This window comes from Nuphar pumila, chromosome 12 (assembly GCF_984573655.1).
Source record: "Nuphar pumila chromosome 12, dmNupPumi1.hap1.1, whole genome shotgun sequence".
Lineage (NCBI taxonomy): Eukaryota > Viridiplantae > Streptophyta > Magnoliopsida > Nymphaeales > Nymphaeaceae > Nuphar > Nuphar pumila.
In genome coordinates, this window is record NC_143260.1 from 5407962 (window position 1) to 5431589 (window position 23628).

General features: G+C 37.7%; 1 protein-coding gene across 1 annotated transcript in view; it reads right to left on the bottom strand.

The window, feature by feature from the left end:
* Positions 1–9249: 9249 nt before the first annotated feature.
* LOC149819766 (putative LRR receptor-like serine/threonine-protein kinase At1g07650) overlaps positions 9250–23628 on the bottom strand; it is a 28743-nt gene continuing 14364 nt past the window's right edge. The window contains exons 4-24 of the mRNA XM_089983392.1: positions 22790–22858; positions 22570–22641; positions 22421–22492; positions 22225–22296; positions 22080–22151; positions 21910–21981; positions 21750–21821; positions 21595–21666; positions 20704–20775; positions 20542–20607; positions 19634–19696; positions 19173–19211; positions 18736–18785; positions 18279–18649; positions 18013–18208; positions 17779–17931; positions 11642–11763; positions 11181–11391; positions 10874–11111; positions 10207–10357; positions 9250–9828 (exon numbers count right to left, since the gene is read on the bottom strand). Of these exons, the coding sequence (XP_089839518.1) occupies positions 9442–9828; positions 10207–10357; positions 10874–11111; positions 11181–11391; positions 11642–11763; positions 17779–17931; positions 18013–18208; positions 18279–18649; positions 18736–18785; positions 19173–19211; positions 19634–19696; positions 20542–20607; positions 20704–20775; positions 21595–21666; positions 21750–21821; positions 21910–21981; positions 22080–22151; positions 22225–22296; positions 22421–22492; positions 22570–22641; positions 22790–22858 (2692 nt within the window). The 3' untranslated portion in view covers positions 9250–9441. The remainder of the gene's footprint in view (positions 9829–10206; positions 10358–10873; positions 11112–11180; positions 11392–11641; positions 11764–17778; positions 17932–18012; positions 18209–18278; positions 18650–18735; positions 18786–19172; positions 19212–19633; positions 19697–20541; positions 20608–20703; positions 20776–21594; positions 21667–21749; positions 21822–21909; positions 21982–22079; positions 22152–22224; positions 22297–22420; positions 22493–22569; positions 22642–22789; positions 22859–23628) is intronic.

The following is a 23628-nucleotide window of genomic DNA, read 5'->3' on the forward strand; positions in this document are numbered from 1 at the left end:
TTGTGTTAAAAGATTCCATTTTATTTATACATAGAATATATTATATTTTTTTTTACATATGATTTCTCTTGAGCCTAACTGAACCTAGCCAAACACCTTGTGTTCGGGCTCAACTCGTTTAAGCTAAACGAGCAGCTCATGGCTCGATCACCAGTTATAAGAACTGATCATGAATGAATTCATGAAAAGTCGAATCAAGCTGTTCAGTTTGTTTACCAGTCCCCCATACATTCCTGAACTATACTGTAGGGACATCGTATATGACATTAGGGGTGGCAATCGGGTCGGGTTGGCGGGTCATCATACCTCAACACGAACCCGACCCGTTTATTAAATGGGTCATCTGTGGCAAACATGAACCGACCCATTTATTAAACGGGTAACCCAACACGACCCGGTTAACCCATTTAATAAACGGGTCGGGTCAACATGACCCGTTTATACGACACAGGGACCCGTTTATTAAATGGGTTGACCCGATAACATAGACACGATAACCGACCCGAATAACCTGTCTAACAATACTGGCCTTCAGAGTAATATGTTTGTAATACTTGGAAATTTGAGACTTTGGAAATTTGAGAGTTCAACAATACGTGGTATATTAAATACGGGCCAGTATGATACTTTTTAATACCACGTATAGTTGTTGAACAGTTTAGACTGATGAGTTAAACTAAAGTCTAAAACTACCACTTGATGAAGCAGAATGAAAAGAGCTGACAGAGTGAATGCATCAGAGTTCAACTGTTTTCTCTGACTGGCCATGTTCTGCAAATCCAGCAATCATGGAAGTCCAGGAAACAACATCTCTTTCAACCATTCGTTCAAACAATTGGAAAGCTTCATTGAGGCTTCCACATTTAGAGTACATTATGAAAATTGAACTAGCTACAGAAACATCAAGAGTTAATCCAGCCTTAACAGAAACATAATGTATTTGTTTCCCCAGTTATTCATATGACACTCAGAACACTTAAAGTTGCATATTTTTTTGGTTTCATTCCTTCTCGAAATATTTGCTGAAACAACTCAATACATCTTCTTGTATTTCGATTTTGAGCATAATTAACCAGCAACCATGGTTGACCATGTGGAGACAACAATCTTGTGACCACTATCCCTTTCTTCATGAAACACTCTCTCAGACAACTCAATATTTCGGCATTTCATATATGCATTGATGAGGACTTCAGAAACCACAACACCTAAAAGAAACCCTCCCTTCAAAATCCAACAGTGGAACTGCAAGACTTGTTTTAGTTTGACCATTTTAGCACAAGCACTAAGTATGCTTGTGACAGTGTATATGTTTGCATCAACTCCAGAAGTTCTCATGCTTCGGAAGAACTCAAAAGCAGAAACAACATCCTCCTGCCTAACAATGAAGACATCATCTTCCAGATTGCATTTGATTACCCAACCATGAATTCCCTAACCCAAGTCCAATTCTTTCAATCCAGCACAAGCTGTTAAGGCACTTGAAAACGTAAAGGAATTTGGCAACTAATCAGTAATTGTGCATAAATATAAATCAGTAAAAATTGCAAAACAACATTAGCTGAAAACACAACTAATCACCAACAGAGAGGTTAGGAAACCTAAGGCACCAATAAACAACAAACTTATTTCAGATGCATGGAGGCAAAAAATGCAATTGATCAAAATGATTTGTACTTACACTATTGAAAAGAAAAAAAACAGTCACTATTAGCCAGAACTATTCTTTTAATTATGTGTTCATCATATACAATAACTCAATACATGCACAAAAATGCATTTTGAATAGCAAAAAGTTTGATAAGTGAGAATTAGAAAAAAGGAAAAACACACACCTCATTAACTGCAAGTGTTTGCCCATTACTCTTCACTTTCTTCAGCTTCCTCAAGCCTAACCAAAATGCAGTCTCCAAACCAATTAACGAAACAAATAAAAATAAGAAAACAGAAAAGGCTAAGGAAATATTCTCTCAAAAAGCTCACTGAATCTCCCAACATTGCATATTCTCTCAACATTAGCTCATCGCCAGAAGCATATTCTATTACTATGGCTCACTGAGTTGGTGTAAGGCTAAGCAGCACCTGGAACAGTCAAGTTGGTATTCCACTAAGAATACCAAGCTACCAACATAGGGATAAAATACAGGACTAAAAATCATGCACAAATATTTGATTAGGACCAGATGTAAATGCTAATATGTGCTTATGTTTGTGCCAACTTATAGCTTGAACACCAATTTTTGATGGCAACTCCACCTAAAAGCATGAAGTGATACCAAAAAATCAACAGATGTGTATATTCTTGTTTATCAACCTGACGATATGCCATACTAGGATATGTTTTTTGAATTATCAATGATTCAAGTGGCCAGGCAAAATTTTTTAGGAAATGAAGATGGACATATACAAGATGACAAAACATTGCATAAAAAAGATGAGAAAAATCAAACCATTAGCAACTTTTTATAATGTTTTGAAATCTATTTAGCTCATAATGTAAATTTATTGGCAACACAGCGTGCACAAAAATCATAGTATGCATAGCACGCAATTAAAATCGCTAAAAAAATGGCTCCTATATGCAACAGAAATTGATAAGTCTTAGCAACCAGAACCTCATCGTAGCACCTTTAGTTTCCAATATGTGCTTGCCTTCTCCCGCCTACAGTGTCAAATATAAATATTCCAAATTTTGCTTATCACTGCTTCTCAAGAAACAAAATACACAATGCACCTTCACTAGAAATTGAGAAACAAAAGCATTCTATGTTTATCAAATTTTAAGAGGCCTAATTCCTCTATTTGGCATAAAAAAACAAAAGAGAAATAAAAGCAGGAAAAAAATGGGTGTCCATGAAGTTTTTTTTGAAATTTGACAGCCATTTGGGGGGACAATGAGAGCTTTTCATAAGCTTTGAGGAATGCAAGGCACCCATGAAAAAGCCAAAATGTAGGCAGAAAGGGAATGCATGTTGTTACCAGTCGTGCCTCAGATTAGACCCTTGGTGATCCTGGATTCCTGGTAGCCTATTATGAAGAAAAAAAAAAAAGACCCAAGCATTACCGTCACAAGGTTTCAACCAACACTAGAGAGAGAGAGCAGTAATATACCTGTGTGACAGTGTTGCCAAACGATGGGAATGGGAAGACCTTTAAAAAAAGTGAATAACAAACCACATACTTATTCCAGCCCCTTCTTCAATATAAAAAAAATGAGGTGCCTTCAGCGGGAGAGATGAAACGTTGGATTGAACTTGCTTTGCTTGGGTGTCATTGCCAAACCAAGAGGAGGAACAAGAGGGAGGAGAGAAGAGGGTGGTGGTGTGCGCCTGTGCGGTGAATCGTGATGGCAACGAGGTAGAGAGGACTCAAAGGAGAGGTCTCCGACTCTTCGGCTCTTCGGCTCTTGGCTGCGGCAGGAACTTCCGGATGACACTTTAGGAAATTAGGGTTAGTCGGTTAGATAATGAAACATATACGGGTTGCGGGTGGTCGGGTAAACTGGTTGACCCGCCCGCCTAACTCATTTATTAAACGGGTCAGCCGGGTTGGCCGGTTGGCATACCCCTAACACGAACCCGACCCGTTTAATAAACGGGTTAGGCGGGTCGACCCGTTTATTAAACGGGTTCGTTTTTGCCAAACCCGAACCCGCCTAAGAGGCGGGTTGGCGGGTCGGGTTGGCTGGTCGTGTCAGGTTTTGCCACCCCTATATGACATGTCCTCTAGCAGCTTGTTTAAGTGAGTCCATAAACAATGCTAAACACGTTCATGGATTGACCTTTTAACACCTTATCTCAAAAGAAAGTGGTGCATAATTGAATCGAGAAAACGTATTTATCGTAACGTGCAATGCATGAATAAGATTGACAAACTTCACCCACTCAAGACAAATTTACGAGACGGATCCAATCATCTTATGATGGCATCGATCCTTCCTGCACTCAATCTTAGCCATCTAACCAATGGTTAGGATTAGTTCACACTCACATGGATGTGAACTAATCTTAGCTGTCCAGATGCATCATTTGGATGGAGGATCAACATTGATCGATTGAAATCATATGTTAGATGATATAATTCTTTTTGCAAACCTAGGTCTTTTCCCATTCCTTCAATCTTTGAGAATGATATTGGTTATCATTTGCTGTTGAGATCGATTAGACATAAGGGCTCCCCTCATATGATAGAAACAACTTGTGAACATGGGAATTTTTGTTTAGTTACACAAAGAAACCCACAGCATGATAACAGGTAGATCATAGATCGAACCTTCAAAGAGAGAAAACTTAGTGGCTAAGACCCTTGCCTCCAAGGCCTATGCTGGGCTTCGGCTTATGCAAGGTAACACCCACAGGATTAGCTGGAATATTTCTTCCAACGAGCAAAGCCATCCGATTCGAACCTTGACCACCCTTATGATAAGGCTCAATCCCACTATGCCAACTCCCTTTGGGGGATGTTAGGAGTCTCTTGTAGCATGGTCAATGCTGGGCGTACTCTCCGATGAGCAGGAGGAACTTCAAGGGTTTTACCAATCAGAGGCCCGCCAATGTACTCAGTCATACGGGATTACGCCTAGCAAAAAAAAAAATAATGAAAAGATGAACGATTTAGGTTCATAGAAAAACACCCATTGTTTCTTTTTTCTATTAGCGGGTTAGTGATAACTTTATAAAAAACCAAATGCTCATCATAATAGTTTGGGTTTTAAATATTTTTTTATTCCCTTGTAGCTAGACAAAGGCTTTCCCAGTTATAAAGGCAAAATTATAAAATCCTATTTTATCACTGTGATTATAATCAAATTTCTAAGTGCTGTTTTTTCTTGAAAAAAAAACAATATATTTATTAATGTATAAATTAAATAGGCAATTGTGGGAGCGATGAGATATTACCTCACACCGTTAATACAGCATAAGCGGGAAATACAGAAAACATAATAATAATGCAGGCCTTGTTTTATCACATATTCATATTGATGCAGGCCCTAATTTTCCCAATCCAATCCAGGGTCTTACCAGGCCATTTACGACGAGCTCTGCCACTGATTTCCCGTTCTTGCCATAGAAGCTTCCAAGCCGAAAGGATCCACCCCCTTCAAATAAACTTCCAGCATGCCCCCCTTCGAATCCAGTTGTGCGGCGATCAAGAGTCTCCTAAGAAAGTCATGGCTTTCGCAAATCAGCTTGATGTCACCATAAGCATGATGAACATTAGACTCTTCTTTGTAGAAACATAGAGAACACTTGGTTGCAAGGTGCACTCCTCTGTGTTTCAGTCTAAGTTTTGAGTCTACCTTGGAAGATTAGCCAATCGATGAAAGAACCTATAGAGGAAGACCCGCCCCCCCCCCCCCCCCCCCCCAATGCAACGACCCAAAAATTTTGACCAACTTTTTTTTTTATGAAAAAATTTAAAAGATAGAGAGAAAACTGTAGAAGTGACCTCAGTTTTGAAAACCCGTTGTAAAGAAATCATTGTCATATTGAACTGACCTCAAAATTCAAAACTAACTAGTCATATTCTTTTCATTCAAAAGAAAATTTGTTTATACAATGTTCAGTTACAAAATTACAAAATTCATAACATGTGAAAGTCCCAAAATACACAACGGTTGCAAGACTAGAATGAGTTCATGATCCAGCTCCAACGGTACCCGATCTACACATCCATCACCACCAAAGCACATCTACCCGTAGGTACCTACAAACGAGAAGGTAAAGCAGGGATGAGACCAACTACTATCTCAGTAAGTAACTCGACCTCCTGTCTTGCGATAGTGAATACATAAAGGTCTATAAGAAAGCAAAACCTACCATAGGTCCAAAGTACAACAACAACAACGGTATGCCCATCCCTTTGTGGGAAAACTCAACGTAACTTCTAACTCTAAAGGGAAACCAACAATAGGTCACATAGACTAAAATATGCACAATCTTAAATGCATAAACATATTTTATTAATCTTTCTCTTTTGTTATCTAAATAATGCAATTATTTGTCCGGATATTACTTAATTGTATCCAAAAGGGCACCACTGTTTGTAATGCTATAGGTTCACCTGTCTACATGGAGGTGTATTTTCAAACATAGGTATTTTATTAACCTCAAGAACACACGATTACACTGACACCAAGAATCTAGAATCTTTCATCAAAGATTTATTTTCTTGAAAAAGTTGTAGTGCACTATTGCTAGTGTACATAGCTCAATCTTCTCCATAAGGAGTCTTCATCCCCTAAACCATCGTGGTTGGAGACTGGTCTACCCTCAGTAACCAACACATGATCCAAACCTATTATTGTTGAGAAGCACTCACTTGGCAACTCAGTACAATCTCACGAGGTTGTGTTAACTCGCTAAACGAGCAAGTCCATTTATTGGTCACCCCATCTTTCAGGGTGTAAGCTTCAATCTTTGTGTAACTTGTTTCACTTTAAATTTTAATTCATATGCATCAATGCAAAGTTATTTTGGTACCCACACTGGTACATTGGGCTCTTACCCAACAAGCTACACATAATTTATTGATGAAATATTCATTCTTTTGTTCAAATACCCTTACACACATGATGTCACTTTTGTACTCCAATATTTGATCATGTCATGCATACAACTATGTAGTGCTCATAACAGTACCATGACTTTATATTGCAACATTTGCAAATACAAGTCAAACCAAATCATGTATGCTTAAACCACACAATATCATATTGTCATATACACAACAACTCTTATGAGTCATACTGAGAAACAAATAGCATGAACTTATACATGTGCATTATTCTCATGCATTCATGGTAATATATTTATACATTTCAACACAAATCAAGTCTCTCATTGGACTATCCAACACATGTCAATGCATAAAACTCAAAAATATAGCAAACACATACTTACTAACCTGTTTTCGGAGTGGTTTCCATGAAACCCAAGCTTAACAGCTCTTACTCGAGCACAAAATAGCATAACATAGCATTTTAGCACACAAGAGTCAACTCTCCTATCTCAGAAGTCGACAGGCAAACGACTCCGATACAACTCTCAGGAGTTGACTCACAAGGTGCAGGGTCAGCTCTCTTTAGAAAGAGTCGACTCTCAATGCAGGTGTGGACTCTCAGTTGACCCTCCTAAAATGAGTTAGCTCAACAGAAAAAAATCAAGGGGTCGACTCTCAAAAAGAGAGAAAAAGAGAGAAAGAGAGAGAGAGAGAGAGAGAGAGAGAGAGAGAGAGAGAGAGAGAGAGAGAGAGAGAGAGTCAACTCTTTCAAATCATTGAGTCAACTCAACTGAAGCAGGGGGTTGACTCATTTAAAAAGGGAGTCAACTCTGCAAAATAAAGGTAGACACTTATGGTTGTATTTTGTGCAATTCATCATTCTTTCATGTGCTATAATTCTACTTGAATTTTTGCTCTTTTTTCATGAGTTTTTAGAATTTTTAAAAAAAAATTATGATATTTTATGATACTAAACATATCTTATTTTGAACCCAACAGATATGGGTAATGATACCATACTTCAACCTTGAGATGAATGGCAATTAGCAGTGGGGAAATCGAGCAATGGCAGATGGGCCACTACACAATCAAGCATGTGTTTGATGCTTCTTTTTTCGGAGATGGCCAACAGCATAATTCAGTTGTGTATTTCATTTAAATGTCTTAGGTTTTGAAATAATAACAGGTATAGGAGTCAGGCACGAGAATATTTTGCATGGTTCCTTACATTGTCAACATGCACAATGCAAACTTGTGGTAACTGGTAACGACTGAAACTACTTTCTTGATTCTGTGCCATCCATCTTAAAACACTATGATACAAGGCAAGCACACTAAAATATGTATATATGATCCTCTATAGTAGCATGGTTTGAGAGAAGAAAAAAATGTTTTATGAATATTATAGGGTTAATCTGATAAATGGCCTCAAAGATGTAATTCTGTTTTGTTCATGTCATCATTGAGATGTTTGTGATCAGCACCAGCATTTATTGTTTGTTTTTGTTCTTATGTTTTATGCTTCTCATAAAAGCAGGGCACACTACCAGATGGTAGGATAATTGCAGTTAAACCGCTTTCATCGAAATCAAGACAAGGGAATCGAGAATTCTTAAATGAGATAAGCATGATATCTGCCGTGAAACACCCAAATCTCGTGAAGTTATTCGGCTGTTGTACTGAAGGCAACTAATTGATGCTAATATACGAGTACATAGAAAATAACTCCCTTGCACGAGTTCTCTTTGGTAAGATTTTTCTGTGTGTATGATAGGTACTTATGAAATTTGGATACATCCTTGTATGATTCTACTCATCTTAAAGATGGATAATCTACTCACGGTTGTGTGGCTTCTCAAGTCACATACACCATGGTTATGAACATATACTGAAATGATCTTTGAGATCAATGGTACAAGGGTATCCTGTGAAATGATTTGATACAGGGCTCCAGCTCATGCATGGAAATTCGATGATTTGTAGGCACCACTGAACACCATTTAAAACTAACTTGGGCGACAAGGTGCAATATTTGCATTGGAATAGCAAAAGGCCTAGCTTTTTTTTTCTTAAGACAAGCTTGGGGAAAGTGTTGTCTGATAGCATTTGCTACAGGGCTGTATTTCAAATGTCACGAAAAAGTGATATCACGGTAGAAGTATATTCAAACCCACATTTTGGAAACAGCGTTATATTAAGGTACAAGTGTAAATATGACCATTTTATCACGATACATACTTTTTATCAATAAAATTAAGTATTTTTTTAGGAATTAATTTGTGTTCCTTTTATAATTTCTGAATTCTTAAATTTTTTTATTCTCTGACACTTCCTCTAAAAACAATCACAAAGTTTTTTTTTTTTTTGAGGCTATGCCAAGGAAAACTCTCTTTTCTCACCTTTGAGGCCTTTTTTACTCACTAAGAATACACCCAACTTTGACCTTGCCTTTTATACCCATTACATTTTCAAATCCCAGACTAAATTTCCTTCTACATTGTGGTCCTCATCACAAAACCCAAAAGTAGCTTTCAAGGCCCAAAGGCAACAGCCCCAAAGGGGTTTGACGTAGTGGAATGGGGCATAAGCCGCTAGGCAGGCAGTCTAGGTTCAGATCTAATAGGCACTGTTCCTGCGGGCAGTTTCTCCATGTAAATATCAAAAAAAGGCCTACGGCAACACCATGGCATCATTTCTCTTGCAAATTACGACTACACGGTAGAACATGTACTGCCATAGAAGAAGACATTGTTCAAAATTGGCCATTTACAATTGGATGAATAACAAAATAAACAGCAAATAATACAACCCAACATACAAGGCTTACCAAAACACAAGTAAATCAAGACAACACACAACAGGTCAAACCATTCTGGTTGGACCATGCTCCCCACCATTTACCTGTGTATCATTAAGACAATAACCTTACTAGTTACCTAACTATTTTACATCTATTTCAAAGGTGTCTTGGTTTTGTGATGATTTGCTTGACAAGAAGGTACCGCCCTCCAGGCCGCTCTCGGTTACCTCCGTCTGGGGCCCAATGGTCGAGAGGGTCTCGCTCTCGGTCACGAAGGAGCCATCAATGGGCCTGAACCTGCAGTCGCTGCTCAAGAAAGGCCCGCTGGTAGGGGCAGGCTCGTGCACCACGGCTCGCCCTTCGAGCATGCTAACCACTGTGGACATGAGGGGTCGAAGCGTGGGGGATGGGCTGGTGCAGAGCAGAGACACCTTCAGCATCCTCAAGGCCTCTTCTTTCGAGTATTTTGTCCCTAGGCTCGGGTCCACCAGATCCAAGAGGTTCCCCTTCTCTTGTAGGACATATGCCTGCGGTTTTCAAGAAAAGTTTAATATATTCTCACACACTTGATGACCAACATGATTAGAAAGAGGGATTCTGTGTGGTAAGTTACTCCTTTTGAGAGCCGGAGATGGTATTTAATGAGTGTAATTAATACCACCTATCCAGCATGGACCCTTTTCAACTACAACCTCCCAAAGATGCCTCATCTCCATTCCGATCACCCCTCTCATCTCATCTCCACACGGGCTCCCAAACAGAGTCATTCATGGCCATGAATGTAAAGTTCTAGACTATCTGTTATTTAATAGGTAAACTCAACGGGTTTGTGTTCGCCAAGGAATATTTGGCAAATCCTTTTGGAAAGATTTTGTGCGAGAGCGTAGTGAAAAAGAAACTCATACCCAATCCAGAAGATAAACGAATTCGTCGTTGGGCCTGTAGTTTGTGTTACACTTTCCACTAACAATCTCCATAGCCACCACCCCAAAGCTGTATATGTCCGCTTTGTCTGTCAGGTAGCCCCGCATTGCATATTCCGGAGCCATATATCCTCTGTCAAAATCACATCAAAAGTACGCAAGTTAACGATCGATATCCAATCCTTCAAGCAATGATAATTTGAAATGAAATATTAGAATCCTAAAACAGTAATTTAACACGGTCATTTCGTGTCTCTCCTTGGGCAGCCAAAGGCCGTATCTGTGTATAGCAAAAGACACATGATTTATTCATGTAATAGGTCTCCTTATGAGAATAAAGAAGTTAATCTTTTATAAGTGTTAAGGCTCAAATTGTTGCTAATCATCCCCCATATCTTCATTTCCATTTATCTATCTACTTGCCTCTCCCAGAATTATGGAGCTACTTTGCATTGCTTGGGAGCAGAAGTTACATGATTGTATCCATGGGCACAAATCAATTGGAAAATCCATAAATTCTTAACAGCATCAGTCTTTAAACTTCTACATTTTTGGCAGTAACAAATATGGACAAACCAATGTTGAAAATCAATAGATGATCATGAAAAAGAAAAAGCGGAAAAACTAGAAATAGAAAGGGGTAGCTTACATTGTTCCTGCAATTCGAGTGCTGATGTGAGTTTTCCCCTCTTCCCCAAGTTTAGCCAGACCAAAATCAGATATCTTTGAATTGAGATCCTTATCAAGTAGAATATTGGTAGCCTTGATATCTCTGTGTACAACCTTCAGCCTCGATTCTTCATGGAGATAAGCCAGACCTCTGGCTATGCCAATGCAAATTTTGCATCTTGTTGGCCAGTCCAGTTTCAAGCGACAATAGTCAGGACCTGTAAGCGGTTAGCTGTTAAAAACCTTAACAATATGTCTTACCTAGTCTGCCAATGTAGTAAGTTTACCAAAAAGAGCACTTGCAAGGGAATTGTTTTCCATGTATTCATATACTAGCATTAATTGGTTTCCTTCAATACAACATCCTAATAGCTTTACAAGGTTTGGATGCTGCACAGCAGAAATCATGCCAATCTCGTTTACAAATTCGTGATTTCCTTGCTTTGATTTGGAAGAAAGAACCTTAACTGCAATCACTACACCATCTGGTAGCACACCCTGCTTTGGCACAAATTTATGAGAAATAAATACAGTTTCAATTCAAAGAGAAAATCAATATCAATTCTAGTCTACAAAATATTTCTGGTATGAGAATACATCAAGAAAATCTTCAAATTTTCAAAACGAAAAAGCCTAGCTGTATATAAGAATTTCATCAGACACGAATATGATCAACAGCAAACCTGGGTCTGAAATGGAGAGTTTTTTATCTTTTTCCTTTAGAAGAGCCAGAAACGGCAGAATATACCTTGTAAACAGGCCCAAATCCTCCTTCACCAATCTTATTTTCAGCATCAAAGTTATTTGTGGCAGCTTTTAACTGTTTCAAAGTGAAATACCCTGTTTGTTGCTCTAAACGACCTCTAAGTTCTGCATGAAAAGCAACACATTTTGGAGTCCGCTCAATGGAAGCTTTACTCAAAGAATCAAAACACTAAAATTAGTGTCTAGGGAGTCAATGACTATGTGAACATTATTTTCATTCACAAGGAACAGTTTAAAATGGATGTAATGCACGTTGACACATTTCTCAGGATGCGTCATAGAATGTGATCAAGCATAACTTGATACCTAACATTGATCAGCCTCATTTAGCCTTAAAATTTCAAACAGATCCTATACCAAACACTTGTCATTGAGCTTTACATCAGTTAGAAAATAAATTTATTTGATGGAACCAGTGGATGCAACTAACAGTGTTCGGAGTCAGTATGATCTTGCTTTTTATTTTATAGCCCTTCAAAGCAGATACACACCACCTGGTTCAATGTATTACTATATGCTTTCAATTCAGATCACAAAAATATTTTAAAAGGTAGTTAATGGTTATTTCAACATTTCTCTCAGCTTTTAGAATTGAAATTGAACAGGAAGCCATTCCTTCAGCACTGAATCAAACCCCTAGGGGAATCAATGTGTATGAGTGTGAGGATTCAGAGTGTGTATGTGCGGGCAGGCATGTATGTTGCTAGATGGGCCAGCATTTAATGCCTGTGAACTATTCCTATTGTAACATTTAGTAGATACGCCAATACTGGTGAGGAACATAGAAACAAAACATGCACAAAAGAAAAAAAAAATCAAAACTAGCTAATGTAATGAAATATGCGGAAAAGAAATGTATGTCCTACAATGGACATTCACACAGGACATACACAAAAGCCAATAATGGCTAGAAAGCATAAAATCTTATAAATGCACAAAAGGGCTTGAAGAAGCCACACATTACAAAGGGGGAGACCCCACTTATTTATAGGCAAGAGAGGAGTGAGGGAGAGTTAGAGAAAAGCAAGAGAGAGGGACCATTGGGAGTCCCAACAAGGAGTCGTTGGGCTCCCAACGGTCACAATTGTGACCGTTGGGGGCCCAACGACTCTTTGTTGGGGCCCCCAATGGCTGTGCATTAAATGCACAAAAAGAAATAAAAAAAAAGACAAAAAAGAAAAAGGAAAAAATAGAAAAAGAAAAAGGAAAAAAAGAAGAAAAGGAAAAAGTCTAAAATGCCCCTATTGGGCGAGATTACAAAACTACCCCTTATCGGGTAGTGAATGAGAACTATATATATATAGGTATTACATATATTTTAACACCCTCCCTCAAGCTTTACGGGGATACAACGGAAAGCTTGTTGAGAAGAAACATGAAACGAGGAGCAGCAAGAGCTTTGGTGAAAAAGTCCGCCAACTGGTACTCGGATGTGACATAGGGCAATGCTATGGTTCCTTTTAGGTATTCATCTCGAACATAGTGGCAATCCATCTCAATGTGTTTAGTACGCTCATGGAAGGTGTGGTTGCTGGCAATATAGATAGCACTCTTGTTATCGCAACACATCTTCGAAGGAATTGAGATGACGATGCCCATATCACAGAGGAGACTTCTAAGCCACACAAGCTCCATGGTTGTAGTGGCCATTGCACGATATTCCGCTTCAGTTGAGGACAATGATACTTTATGCTGCTTCTTGCATCTCCAAGAAATCATAGAGTCACCTAGGAAAACACAAAAACCAGTGGTTGAGACTCTATCATTGGGATTTCCTCCTCAATCAGCATCTGTATAAGCAATTAAATCAAGGGATGATGAAGAGGAAAGAAAAACTCCCTTAGTTATGGTGTTTTTAATATATCTGACAATTCTTAAGACTGCACTCATGTGCACAGTTGTAGGTGCATGTTGAAACTGACTGACGGAGTGAACTGCATGAGCTATGTCTGGCCGAGTGATGGATAAGTATGTCAGAGACCCAACGAGTTGACGGTAGGGAGTAGGATTCTCAAGAAGTGTCCCATCTTCCAGTCTCAGCTTTGCATTGATAACCTCAGGGGTTTCTGTCTTCTTATCATCCGAAATTCCAGACTTGGCACAGATGTCAGCAGCAAGTTTCATCTGAGAGAGGATGTACCCTCGAGGTGAATATGCAATTTCAATACCTAGAAAATATCTTAAGAAACCAAGGTCAGACATGTCAAAATTTTCTTTTAAAATTTTCTTAATATCATGGATTCCTTGCTCATCACTTCCAGTGATGATCATATCATCAACATATAGTAGTAGAATAACTACAGAGGACCCTGCACTTTTCACAAATAACGCAGTGTCAGTATAACATGAACGAAAATTTAAGCTAGTCATTACAGTACTAAATCTGTCATGCCAAGCTTTCGGAGCTTGTTTTAACCCATATAGTGCCTTTTTTAGTTTAAGAATTTTGTTTTCACCAATGGATACTCCTGGTGGAGGATCCATATAGACCTCTTCACTTAGTTCGCCATTAAGAAATGCGTTCTTAACATCCAATTGATAGATAGGCCATTTTTTAACGGATGCAACCGCAATAAGAGTCCTAACACTAGTCATTCTAGCTACGGGAGCAAAGGTTTCTTCATAGTCTATTCCGTACTCTTGAGCATATCCTTTGGCTACCAACCTAGCTTTATAACGTTCTAATGACCCATCACTTTTAGTTTTAATTTTGAAGACCCATCTACATCCAATAGACTTCTTTCCAGTGGGTAATGAGGTTATTTTCCAAGTTTTAGCCTTTTCAAGGGCACTAAGTTCAAGTTTCATGACTTCAACCCATTGAGGAATGTTTTTGGCTTCATTATAGTGTGACGGTTCATGATAAGAGTGTAATGCAATTAGGCATGCCCTATATTTAGGTGTTAGGGACTCATAGGAAACAAACCTATTAGGAGGATTGGAGATCCGGCTAGATCTCCTTAAAGAGGTTTCTTCTATGTTGGAATTTTGAGAATATTTTTCTAAAGCGCTAATAGGAGTTTCTTGACCACGCCTAACATAGGTTTGAATGGACCTATTTTCAACATCATTACTTGCATTTTCAACATTACTAAGAGGAGTATCCTCTAAATCATTAGGAACATCCTCTTCGTGAGGAATCACATCTTCTTGAGAGAGAAGATCAAATAAGAAAGCATATTCGCTTTCATCAATATCTTTATGTTTCTCAAAACCGTTCTCATTTTCTAAAAATGTAACATCTTTTGATACATATAGTTTGTTGCTTTTGGGATCGAAGCACCTAAAACCCTTTTGATTTTCTCCGTATCCTAAGAACACACATTCGATAGCCTTGGGAGATAACTTATCTCTTTTATGTGTAAGGACAAAGCACTTACACCCAAAAATTCTTAATCTATTAAAATCGGGTGTTCTTTCAAAAAGTTTTTCATATGGAGATATATTTTGTAGGGATGAGGATATCATTCTATTTATCAAATAAGTGGAGGTTAAGGCGGCTTCGGCCCAATAGCATTTTGGAATTTCTTTGGAAATAAGAAGAGTCCTAGTGGTTTCCAAGATGTGTCTATGCTTTCTTTCGGCTAGACCGTTTTGTTGGGGAGTCCTAGGACATGACCTTTGATGACAAATTCCATTGGTTTCCAAATATTCTTGAAATTCATTTGATAGATATTCTCCACCGGAGTCGGATCGAAGAATGGAGATATTAGTTGAAAATTGATTTTTGACAATCATATGAAATTTTTTAAAGAAGTTAAAAACTTCGGATTTTAAATTGAGAAAATAGATCCACACATATCGAGTGAAATCATCAATGAAAGTAACATAATATGAGTATCCTCCTTTTGATATGACCGGAGAAGGACCCCAAACATCCGAATGAACTAATTCAAAGGGTCTTTTTGACACAAATGTTCTTTTTGGAAATGGGGTGGATTTCATTTTTCCAAAAATACAACTCTTGCAAACAAAATGTTTCTCATTACAAAATTTCTTTCCAAAGGGAAAGGAGTACATTTTTGAGAAGCTTGGATGTCCAAGTCTTTGATGCCAAGTTTCTATATTTTTATCTTGGACATGATTACAAAATGAGTTAGTAGGAAGTTTCAAGTGGGTCATGTAGTAGAGATCTCTGCTCCTATGGCCTTGCCCAATCCGCTTCCCGGACTGAAGATCCTGTATAGAACAATCCTTGGTTGAGAAGGAGATTTCACATCCATGATCACATATTTGGGAGACCGATAAAAGATTTAAATTAAGTTGAGGTACTACTCTTACATTTGGCACAAAAAAATCTTTTGAAAAATCTAAGGTTCCAAAACTTTTAACTTGTAAAGAGGTACCATCGGCGGTGGAAACAAAGGAATTTTTGGAGTTTCTACATACATTGGATAGTCCATTTTCAATAGGGGTCATATGAAAAGATGCTCCAAAGTCAAGGATCCAAGAAGGCGTACCTGGAGGAGAAGAAGAGGCAATGGCGGCTCCCGAAGTTGATGGCGACTTAAGTAGAATTTGTAGTGCTTCGGATAGTTGAGCAAGGGAGAAGGACTCTTTCCCTTTCATTGTCTCCTCCTTCTTTTGTGGGATTTCTTCAATAATAGCAACTTTACCTTTTGGAGGTTCATTTATCTTTGGACAATTAGGTCTTATATGACCCGGTTCTTGACAATGATGGCAAATGGCTTTCCTATAATTGCCATTATAGTTATTTTGCCTCCCAAAGTGTGGAGGCTTATATGCTTTCATATAATTGCCGGGTTTAGACACGGCAAGAACTTCATCTCTTCCTTTAATCATGCCAAGACGTGTTTCTTCTTGGCATATTTCGGCTATGGCATCTTCCAATGGAAGTGGTTTGGATCTATGAAGGAGGGAGGACCTAACTTGTTCATATTCGGGCCTAAGCCCATGTAAAAATTGGAAAAAGTGTTCTTTCTCCATTTGTTCTCTCCTCATTTCAACATCTTCACTTGATACCCATTTGGGTTCAAGAAGGGATAGCTCATCCCACAAAGGGCCAAGAGTGCTATAGTAATCTCTTACACTCATTTCACCTTGCTTAATGGTACGAATTTTTTCTTGGATGAAGAATTGACGAGCAAGGTCTTTTTGGGTATACATACCTTTCATAAAGAACCATGCTTCATTTGCTAGGCGGAATTTAGCAATGTTGGCGCAAATCTTTAACTCCACGTTGTTCATGAACCATGCAAGAATTTTTGCATGCTTACTTTCCCAATCTTCTACCTTGGATTGGTGATCTTCAATAGCTTTCATGCGAGCATTTCCTTCTAGAGCTTTTTCTTGATCACCATCAATTTTCGTAAGTTAAAGTTGAGGTTCCCTAATGGTGCCCATAACGTATCCCCAAAGCTTTTTACCTTTGAGGTTGTTCTCCATGGCGGCGGCCCACATCATGTAGTTAGTACCATTGAGCTTGAAGGAGAGATCAATCTTTTGTTCTCCTTCCATTATATAATCAAGAATGGAGGACAAACAAAGAGAGATAAAACAAGACAACTAGCAATATGAATCAAGAGCACAACCAAGGCTCTGATACCATGTAATGAAATATGCGGAAAAGAAATGTATGTCCTACAATGGACATTCACACATAGAAATCAAAGAACAAGTCCAAAAGAGGACATACACAAAAGCCAATAATGGCTAGAAAGCATAAAATCTTATAAATGCACAAAAGGGCTTGAAGAAGCCACACATTACAAAGGGGGAGACCCCACTTATTTATAGGCAAGAGAGGAGTGAGGGAGAGTTAGAGAAAAGCAAGAGAGAGGGACCATTGGGAGTCCCAACAAGGAGTCGTTGGGCTCCCAACGGTCACAATTGTGACCGTTGGGGGCCCAACGACTCTTTGTTGGGGCCCCCAATGGCTGTGCATTAAATGCACAAAAAGAAATAAAAAAAAAGACAAAAAAGAAAAAGGAAAAAATAGAAAAAGAAAAAGGAAAAAAAGAAGAAAAGGAAAAAGTCTAAAATGCCCCTATTGGGCGAGATTACAAAACTACCCCTTATCGGGTAGTGAATGAGAACTATATTTATATATATATATAAATATAGGTATTACATATATTTTAACAGCTAATTCACACAGACCTTTATCTTCAAGTACTTTGCCTCCCAGCCAACCTTTCAAACGGAGGATCATAATAACCAAGGACAGAATAATGCAACCAGCAAGAACAATCATGACAATAGCTATGACAGGTATCTTGGGCCCGCTTTCATCATCAATTTCAGGCTCGAAGTCTGCATAGATTGAAAAATATGAAGCACCATGAAAGGAGACAGCCTATACAATGGGATGACTTAGTATATCAAGTAGCATACTGGGTGTCACTGAAATAGCCGAAATAAGAGGCCCATACACTCCTCGATCTGGAATGGAAATTGTCCCTTTCCCTGCCCAATAAAACTGAATCTCCATAGTATTGTGTGTAACATTAGCACTGAAACTTCTGATGAGTTCTCTACCTGGACCACCAGCTTCTTCTTCAATGTTGAAATCCTTCAAGACTTTTTCATCCTGCATAGGAAGAGTTAAGAAAACCATAACAACCACAAATAAACCATTCAAAAAGTTGTCCATAGATCACCTGTATAGACACATCAAATATGCGTTTTCCAAGGCTGCTAAAAGTTCTGTTCTCTGTAAATACTATTTCAGCAAAGTGAAGGCTGACATTGTAGTTTCCATTTTGAAGGCAGAGACCATAATATGTCAGAGCAAGAGGAGAAACACGTGCATCCATGTACAGATCTGGGTGAGGCATATCCAATTTAGATGTGTTAGCGATTATGTAGTCATCTGCATCATAGCGGTCACCCATGAAGTTCCCGGAACTGCTAAAGGCCCAATTTCTGTTTTCGTAAAACATTGCAGCCCCCCTTCGCTCTAAGTCGGCTTCATATTTTGTCCCATTGATAGTGTGTCCGCTTCCTCCACAGTTTATAAACAACTGATAGTCTGCCAATAGTTTAAGAAAGGGGGTTGAGATCAAGAATGATTCAAGTTTCTACAATTCACCTACTCCAATCAAGCATGACACTTACTTTGTGCTTTACCATAGCAGGGAAAGTCCTTCCTCAAACACGGAGCAATTCTGCAAAAATGGAATTTCACCATAAATTCCAGAAGCATGCATCAAAAAAGCATTCTTGATATACTAATACAGCATGACTATGGCTCCATTCTTATAGATCAGCTGTAAACTCATTACCTAGTTAAAGACAAGTTGCTCAATCCAAGAGAGATAAAACTAGGCAGAGGTTAATATTGTCAAATTGGTTTCCTAGTTACCCTAACACAACAGATTAATTTTCTCCCAAAGTAAAGCCTTATCAAACTGAAATCAGACTAAACAGTGATGCAGTTTCTCCTCCACAGGGCCTATTGTCTACTACACTTTACCACAAAAAGACAAGCAAGAAAGGAAAGGTGTGCAAAAAACAATGCAACACTACATAAGCTATGAGGAGGATGATCTTACGATTTATCTTCCATAGAGGAGTAGCTGCCCACCAAGTTCCTGAGGTAGTGGACATTAAAAGGTTAGTGACCAAACCAACACGAAACCAAATGCAAGTAAATTGAGGTGATATTACAATGAACGTATGGTGCATAAATGTCCTTAGGTATCCCGCCAAAGAAATTCAAGCTTGATACTTTTTTAGGCTTGAAGTGATGGAAAAGGCAAAATTATTGAAGACAAGAAGAAAAAAACTTGAAAAGTTAAAGGAAAGTTGTATACTATTACATGACCGGTAATAGAAAAGAAAGATAAAAGATCAATTTCTTGCAAAAATATTATGAAGTTTCACAATATTTCCTTGAGAACATAGAGGGGTGACACAATTCTCATGATATATTTTGAAAGATTTTAGCTTTGTAGAATATACTATGATGCAATTTTGCAATTCAATTGCTTGAACATCTTTTTACTATGCTTACAAGTTTCCCTGTAGACAAATGGAGGAACCAGTAGCCCCAGTGAATGTGTTATTTGAGAAATCTCTGCAGCACCAAACATAAAAGACAATTAATCTAATTTAGTAAAAAGACTAACTAATTATACAAGAAGTACAAAGCAACATGTTTTCAAACAAAGATTCAGAAGAACAATTCTAGTGATAAATAGTTCACAATGTTATGGACAATATATGCTTTAAAAAGGTCAAAACTAACATTAAAAAAAATAAACCCCATATAAAGAAAACTGCAAAAGAGTGATTTATAAAGAAAAGCATGTCAACTTTTATTGAACCAGACATGATAGCCATGTTACAAAGTACTATGCTGAGTCACCTTTGAATGGAGTTGACCGTCAAGAAGCATCCAAATGGTTCAATTTTGTACAATTAAAAGTTGTCTTGAAAGCTACGAGTGAATTGCAATAAACAGTTGAGGATATTAAAACTAAGATTTTTTTGTCCATTTCAAATAAATGACTATTTGAGAATGAAGTGTCCTTCAATTAAAGGTGAGAAACCTTTCAGTGATCTCTCTATCCATCATCTAACATACTCATCTTCTTACTCATCCTTCTTTTGGAGTCTGGACTCTGGACACCAAATCACTTAGTAGGAGAATTGTCAATTGCACCAGAGCCCAACATTTTTATTTTCTTTAACAGGCTCAAACAAGAAGAAAACAACAAATGTTTTCAATGCTTAAAATTGCATGTAATGTTGAAGATACAGGATAATTTCCAATAAGAGAACTGAGGATCCAACAATGAGTAATTTTCTTGCTCTGAAGAAAGAAGATATGATATCACTCATAACAACAACAAAGTAAATGACAAAACCTTATTAACATGCATATGTAGTTAAGAAAAATGCATTGAGAATGACACATACAAGTTTTTTTGGCTTTTCAGGGTCCAACTGGGTACTGCGCCAGTCAACTTGTTGCTTGTGAGATACCTGCATTTAAAAAATTTATACTTTAACTAGATAAAAATAGCTGACAGACAAGATATGAAGAAAAGGAGAATGAATGAAAAAATGCCCACAACATACAAGAAATCAAGTTTCTTTAAATTCCCAAAGGACTCTGGGATTTCTCCACTTAAATTGTTGAATGAAAGGTCTCTGCAAGACAAATATGGTATCAAACAATTAGAAAACCTCAATTGGAGAGAATTTATCTTGTTTATATTGTTCACTAGATATATCCAATATCATCACCTAACATGTTCCTAATTATTCTTGATAAACTTTGAATCAAAGAACAAAATAATTGTAGGTAATAAATATAATGTATTTCACTAATACTAAAATGTTAACTTGTCCTCTAATCACCACGATAAGGCTGTTCCCTCTTCTTTTAGACTTTGCTATTCATGAATAACAGAATGCCAAGCTCTTTTTCTGCAAGCTCCGTCTCAGAATGTGGATCACTTCTTTAATGTGATTCCCTCAAGCATGTTCTTTTCCTTAGTGTGGTTCATATAATTCCAGCCTTATGAATCGCTCAAAAAGAATATTACAAAGCATATATGTGTTTGGTTTGAGCAAGCTGAATAAACCAAAACATGCTACCAGTGAGCATGTACTCCCTTTTGACAAAAACCTGAGTAGGACAAGAAATTTTTACTACAGTTACCAACTCACTATAAGCTAACAAGATTACTACAAGAAAATTCAAAAGCAAATATATGTTCAGTTTTATTAACTTTCAGTTTGTTATCTCTAGAAAGAAAGTAACCAACAAAATGAACCGAGTACACTGATGTACATTGGATTCTTGAAACGACAGATTCCTCCCTTTACATATGATTCAATTTTGTAAAGCATCTTACTCACTGCACCTATATAAAAGCTAGCTGTGAAAATATCAATACATGAAGAACATTCAATGTGTTTTACGGTTTTACCTACAATTACTTCTATAAAGTAAATGTGACTCACATTGTTTTCAGGTTTTTCATGCTACCAATGTACCCTGGGATTTCACCTGAAAGCAAGCAGTTCCTCAGTATCCTGCATCAATATATCCACAAACATTGGCAAGCGTTAGTACCCAACTGTTTAGCTGCCAAGAAAAACCAATTCTTCAAACTTACAATGTTTTCAACTTTTCCATGTTCTGCAAAGGAGGGAATCCAGAACCTTGTCCCTTAATGTCAGTAATCCTTCTGTAAGCAATAGGTCAAGGTATCCCTTAAATTGGATCAAGATAAATCATACCAAAACAACCATAATAGAAGCCGCAGAAACTCTCACAGGTCTGTCAAATTGGACAGAGAAGAAATACTTTTCGGTATAGGTCCTTCCATAGATGTTCCAAAGATCATTCTGCAGGGATCAATAGGGAATCGAGATCATTATTTGGTTTGTGAAGAAATCCAGAAATTGCCTAAATACAGTATGAATCGGAGAGGAAAAGTTCCTACAAGGATGAAAGTCTTCTCCAGTTGTCGATGAAGTCAGGAATCTTTCCCGAGAAATTGTTCCCATGTATTCGACTGTAAATAGAAATCAGATATGAGCTCATGAATTCACAAAATTACAAGCACACTGTTGACAAAATTCACTTACAAATCCATCAAGTTTGTCAACTTAGACAATGTACTGGGCAACTCTCCTGTAAACTTGTTTGAACCTATGAGCCTGCAAATATTCAGATGTGCCAATAAAGAAAAAATCTATGTTAAGCAAAATGATCCTTAAAACAAGCAGGAATTGCATTTGTCAAGAGTTTAACCAGTGAGAACGCAAGAAAACAGCATCTTACAATCTCTCCAAGCTATTCAATTTGCCAACTTCTGGAGGAAGAAGGCCTTCAAATTGATTGGCCTCCAGTACCCTGGACCAGGAAATTATAGATGACAAGCTATATGTGCATTTTGAAGAGATAAACATAAACACAAGTACAAAACATACAGCGAATGAAGGGTTTTAATGTTTCCATATTCCTTTGGGATGGATCCAGATACACGGTTCCCCAAGATAGATCTGAACGAAGAGGTGAGATATTTAGTTCACAAACAGTGAATGACAAAATACAGAAACCACAGAAAGTAACAAAGTAGATAAAAGTGTGCAGATTTATCTACATAAATGTTATAATAGATGTCAGGTTATGAGGCTGTAACAAACTCACATATCAGTTAAAGGTAAGGAAGCCCATACAGCAGGTAGTGATCCATTGAGATAGTTGCGTGTCAAATCGCTGTTACAGTTAAAAACTTATTAGTCCTAACCATAGTGACTGATGCATCCAATTGCAGACTAAAAGGAAGAAATCTAACTTCAATTTTGATAATCAGTTTTATTGATTAATAACAGGAAACTTAAAAGAAAAAAATAGGGAGCTTAATGGAAAAGCCAAAACAGACTAAACAAAAAATAAAGAAAGCCTGACAATAAGAGAACAAAAGTTTACCAGTACAACTTTACGAAAATAAATTGAACTAAAATATATCTTGTCAGACGTCTTTAGGCTATCTGTACGCTGTAATGAGAGTGATTCATAACTTTATTTTTCTGGAATTGCCTTAAATATGCAGTTAATGACTAGAGATTTTTAAATTAATTTTTTATTTAACTCACTCTTCTTTTTCCCACAAGAAAGAAAAGGAAAGAGCAACATGGTTATGCAACTTCTGCTAGGCTGTCATTTTTAATAAAAATGAGTTGAATAAGATATCGAAGATGAGAAATGAAAAATGAAGAAAATTTGAGCACATGTTCAAACGTACCCTACATTTATATGAGGATATTTAACTCTCTCTCTCTCTCACACACACACTCACACTGTAAAACCCCCTCCGGCAAAGTCGCCGGAGGGGATAGACATTAAAAAAAAAAAAAATTTGGAAACTGCGGTTTCCCCAAAAGGGAAACCGCGTAACGGAGGGGGGAGGATAAGCCTCACCCCCCAAAATCCGCGGAGGGTGAGGGTTATCCTCACCCTGCGTGAGGGTTATAAAAACCCTCACG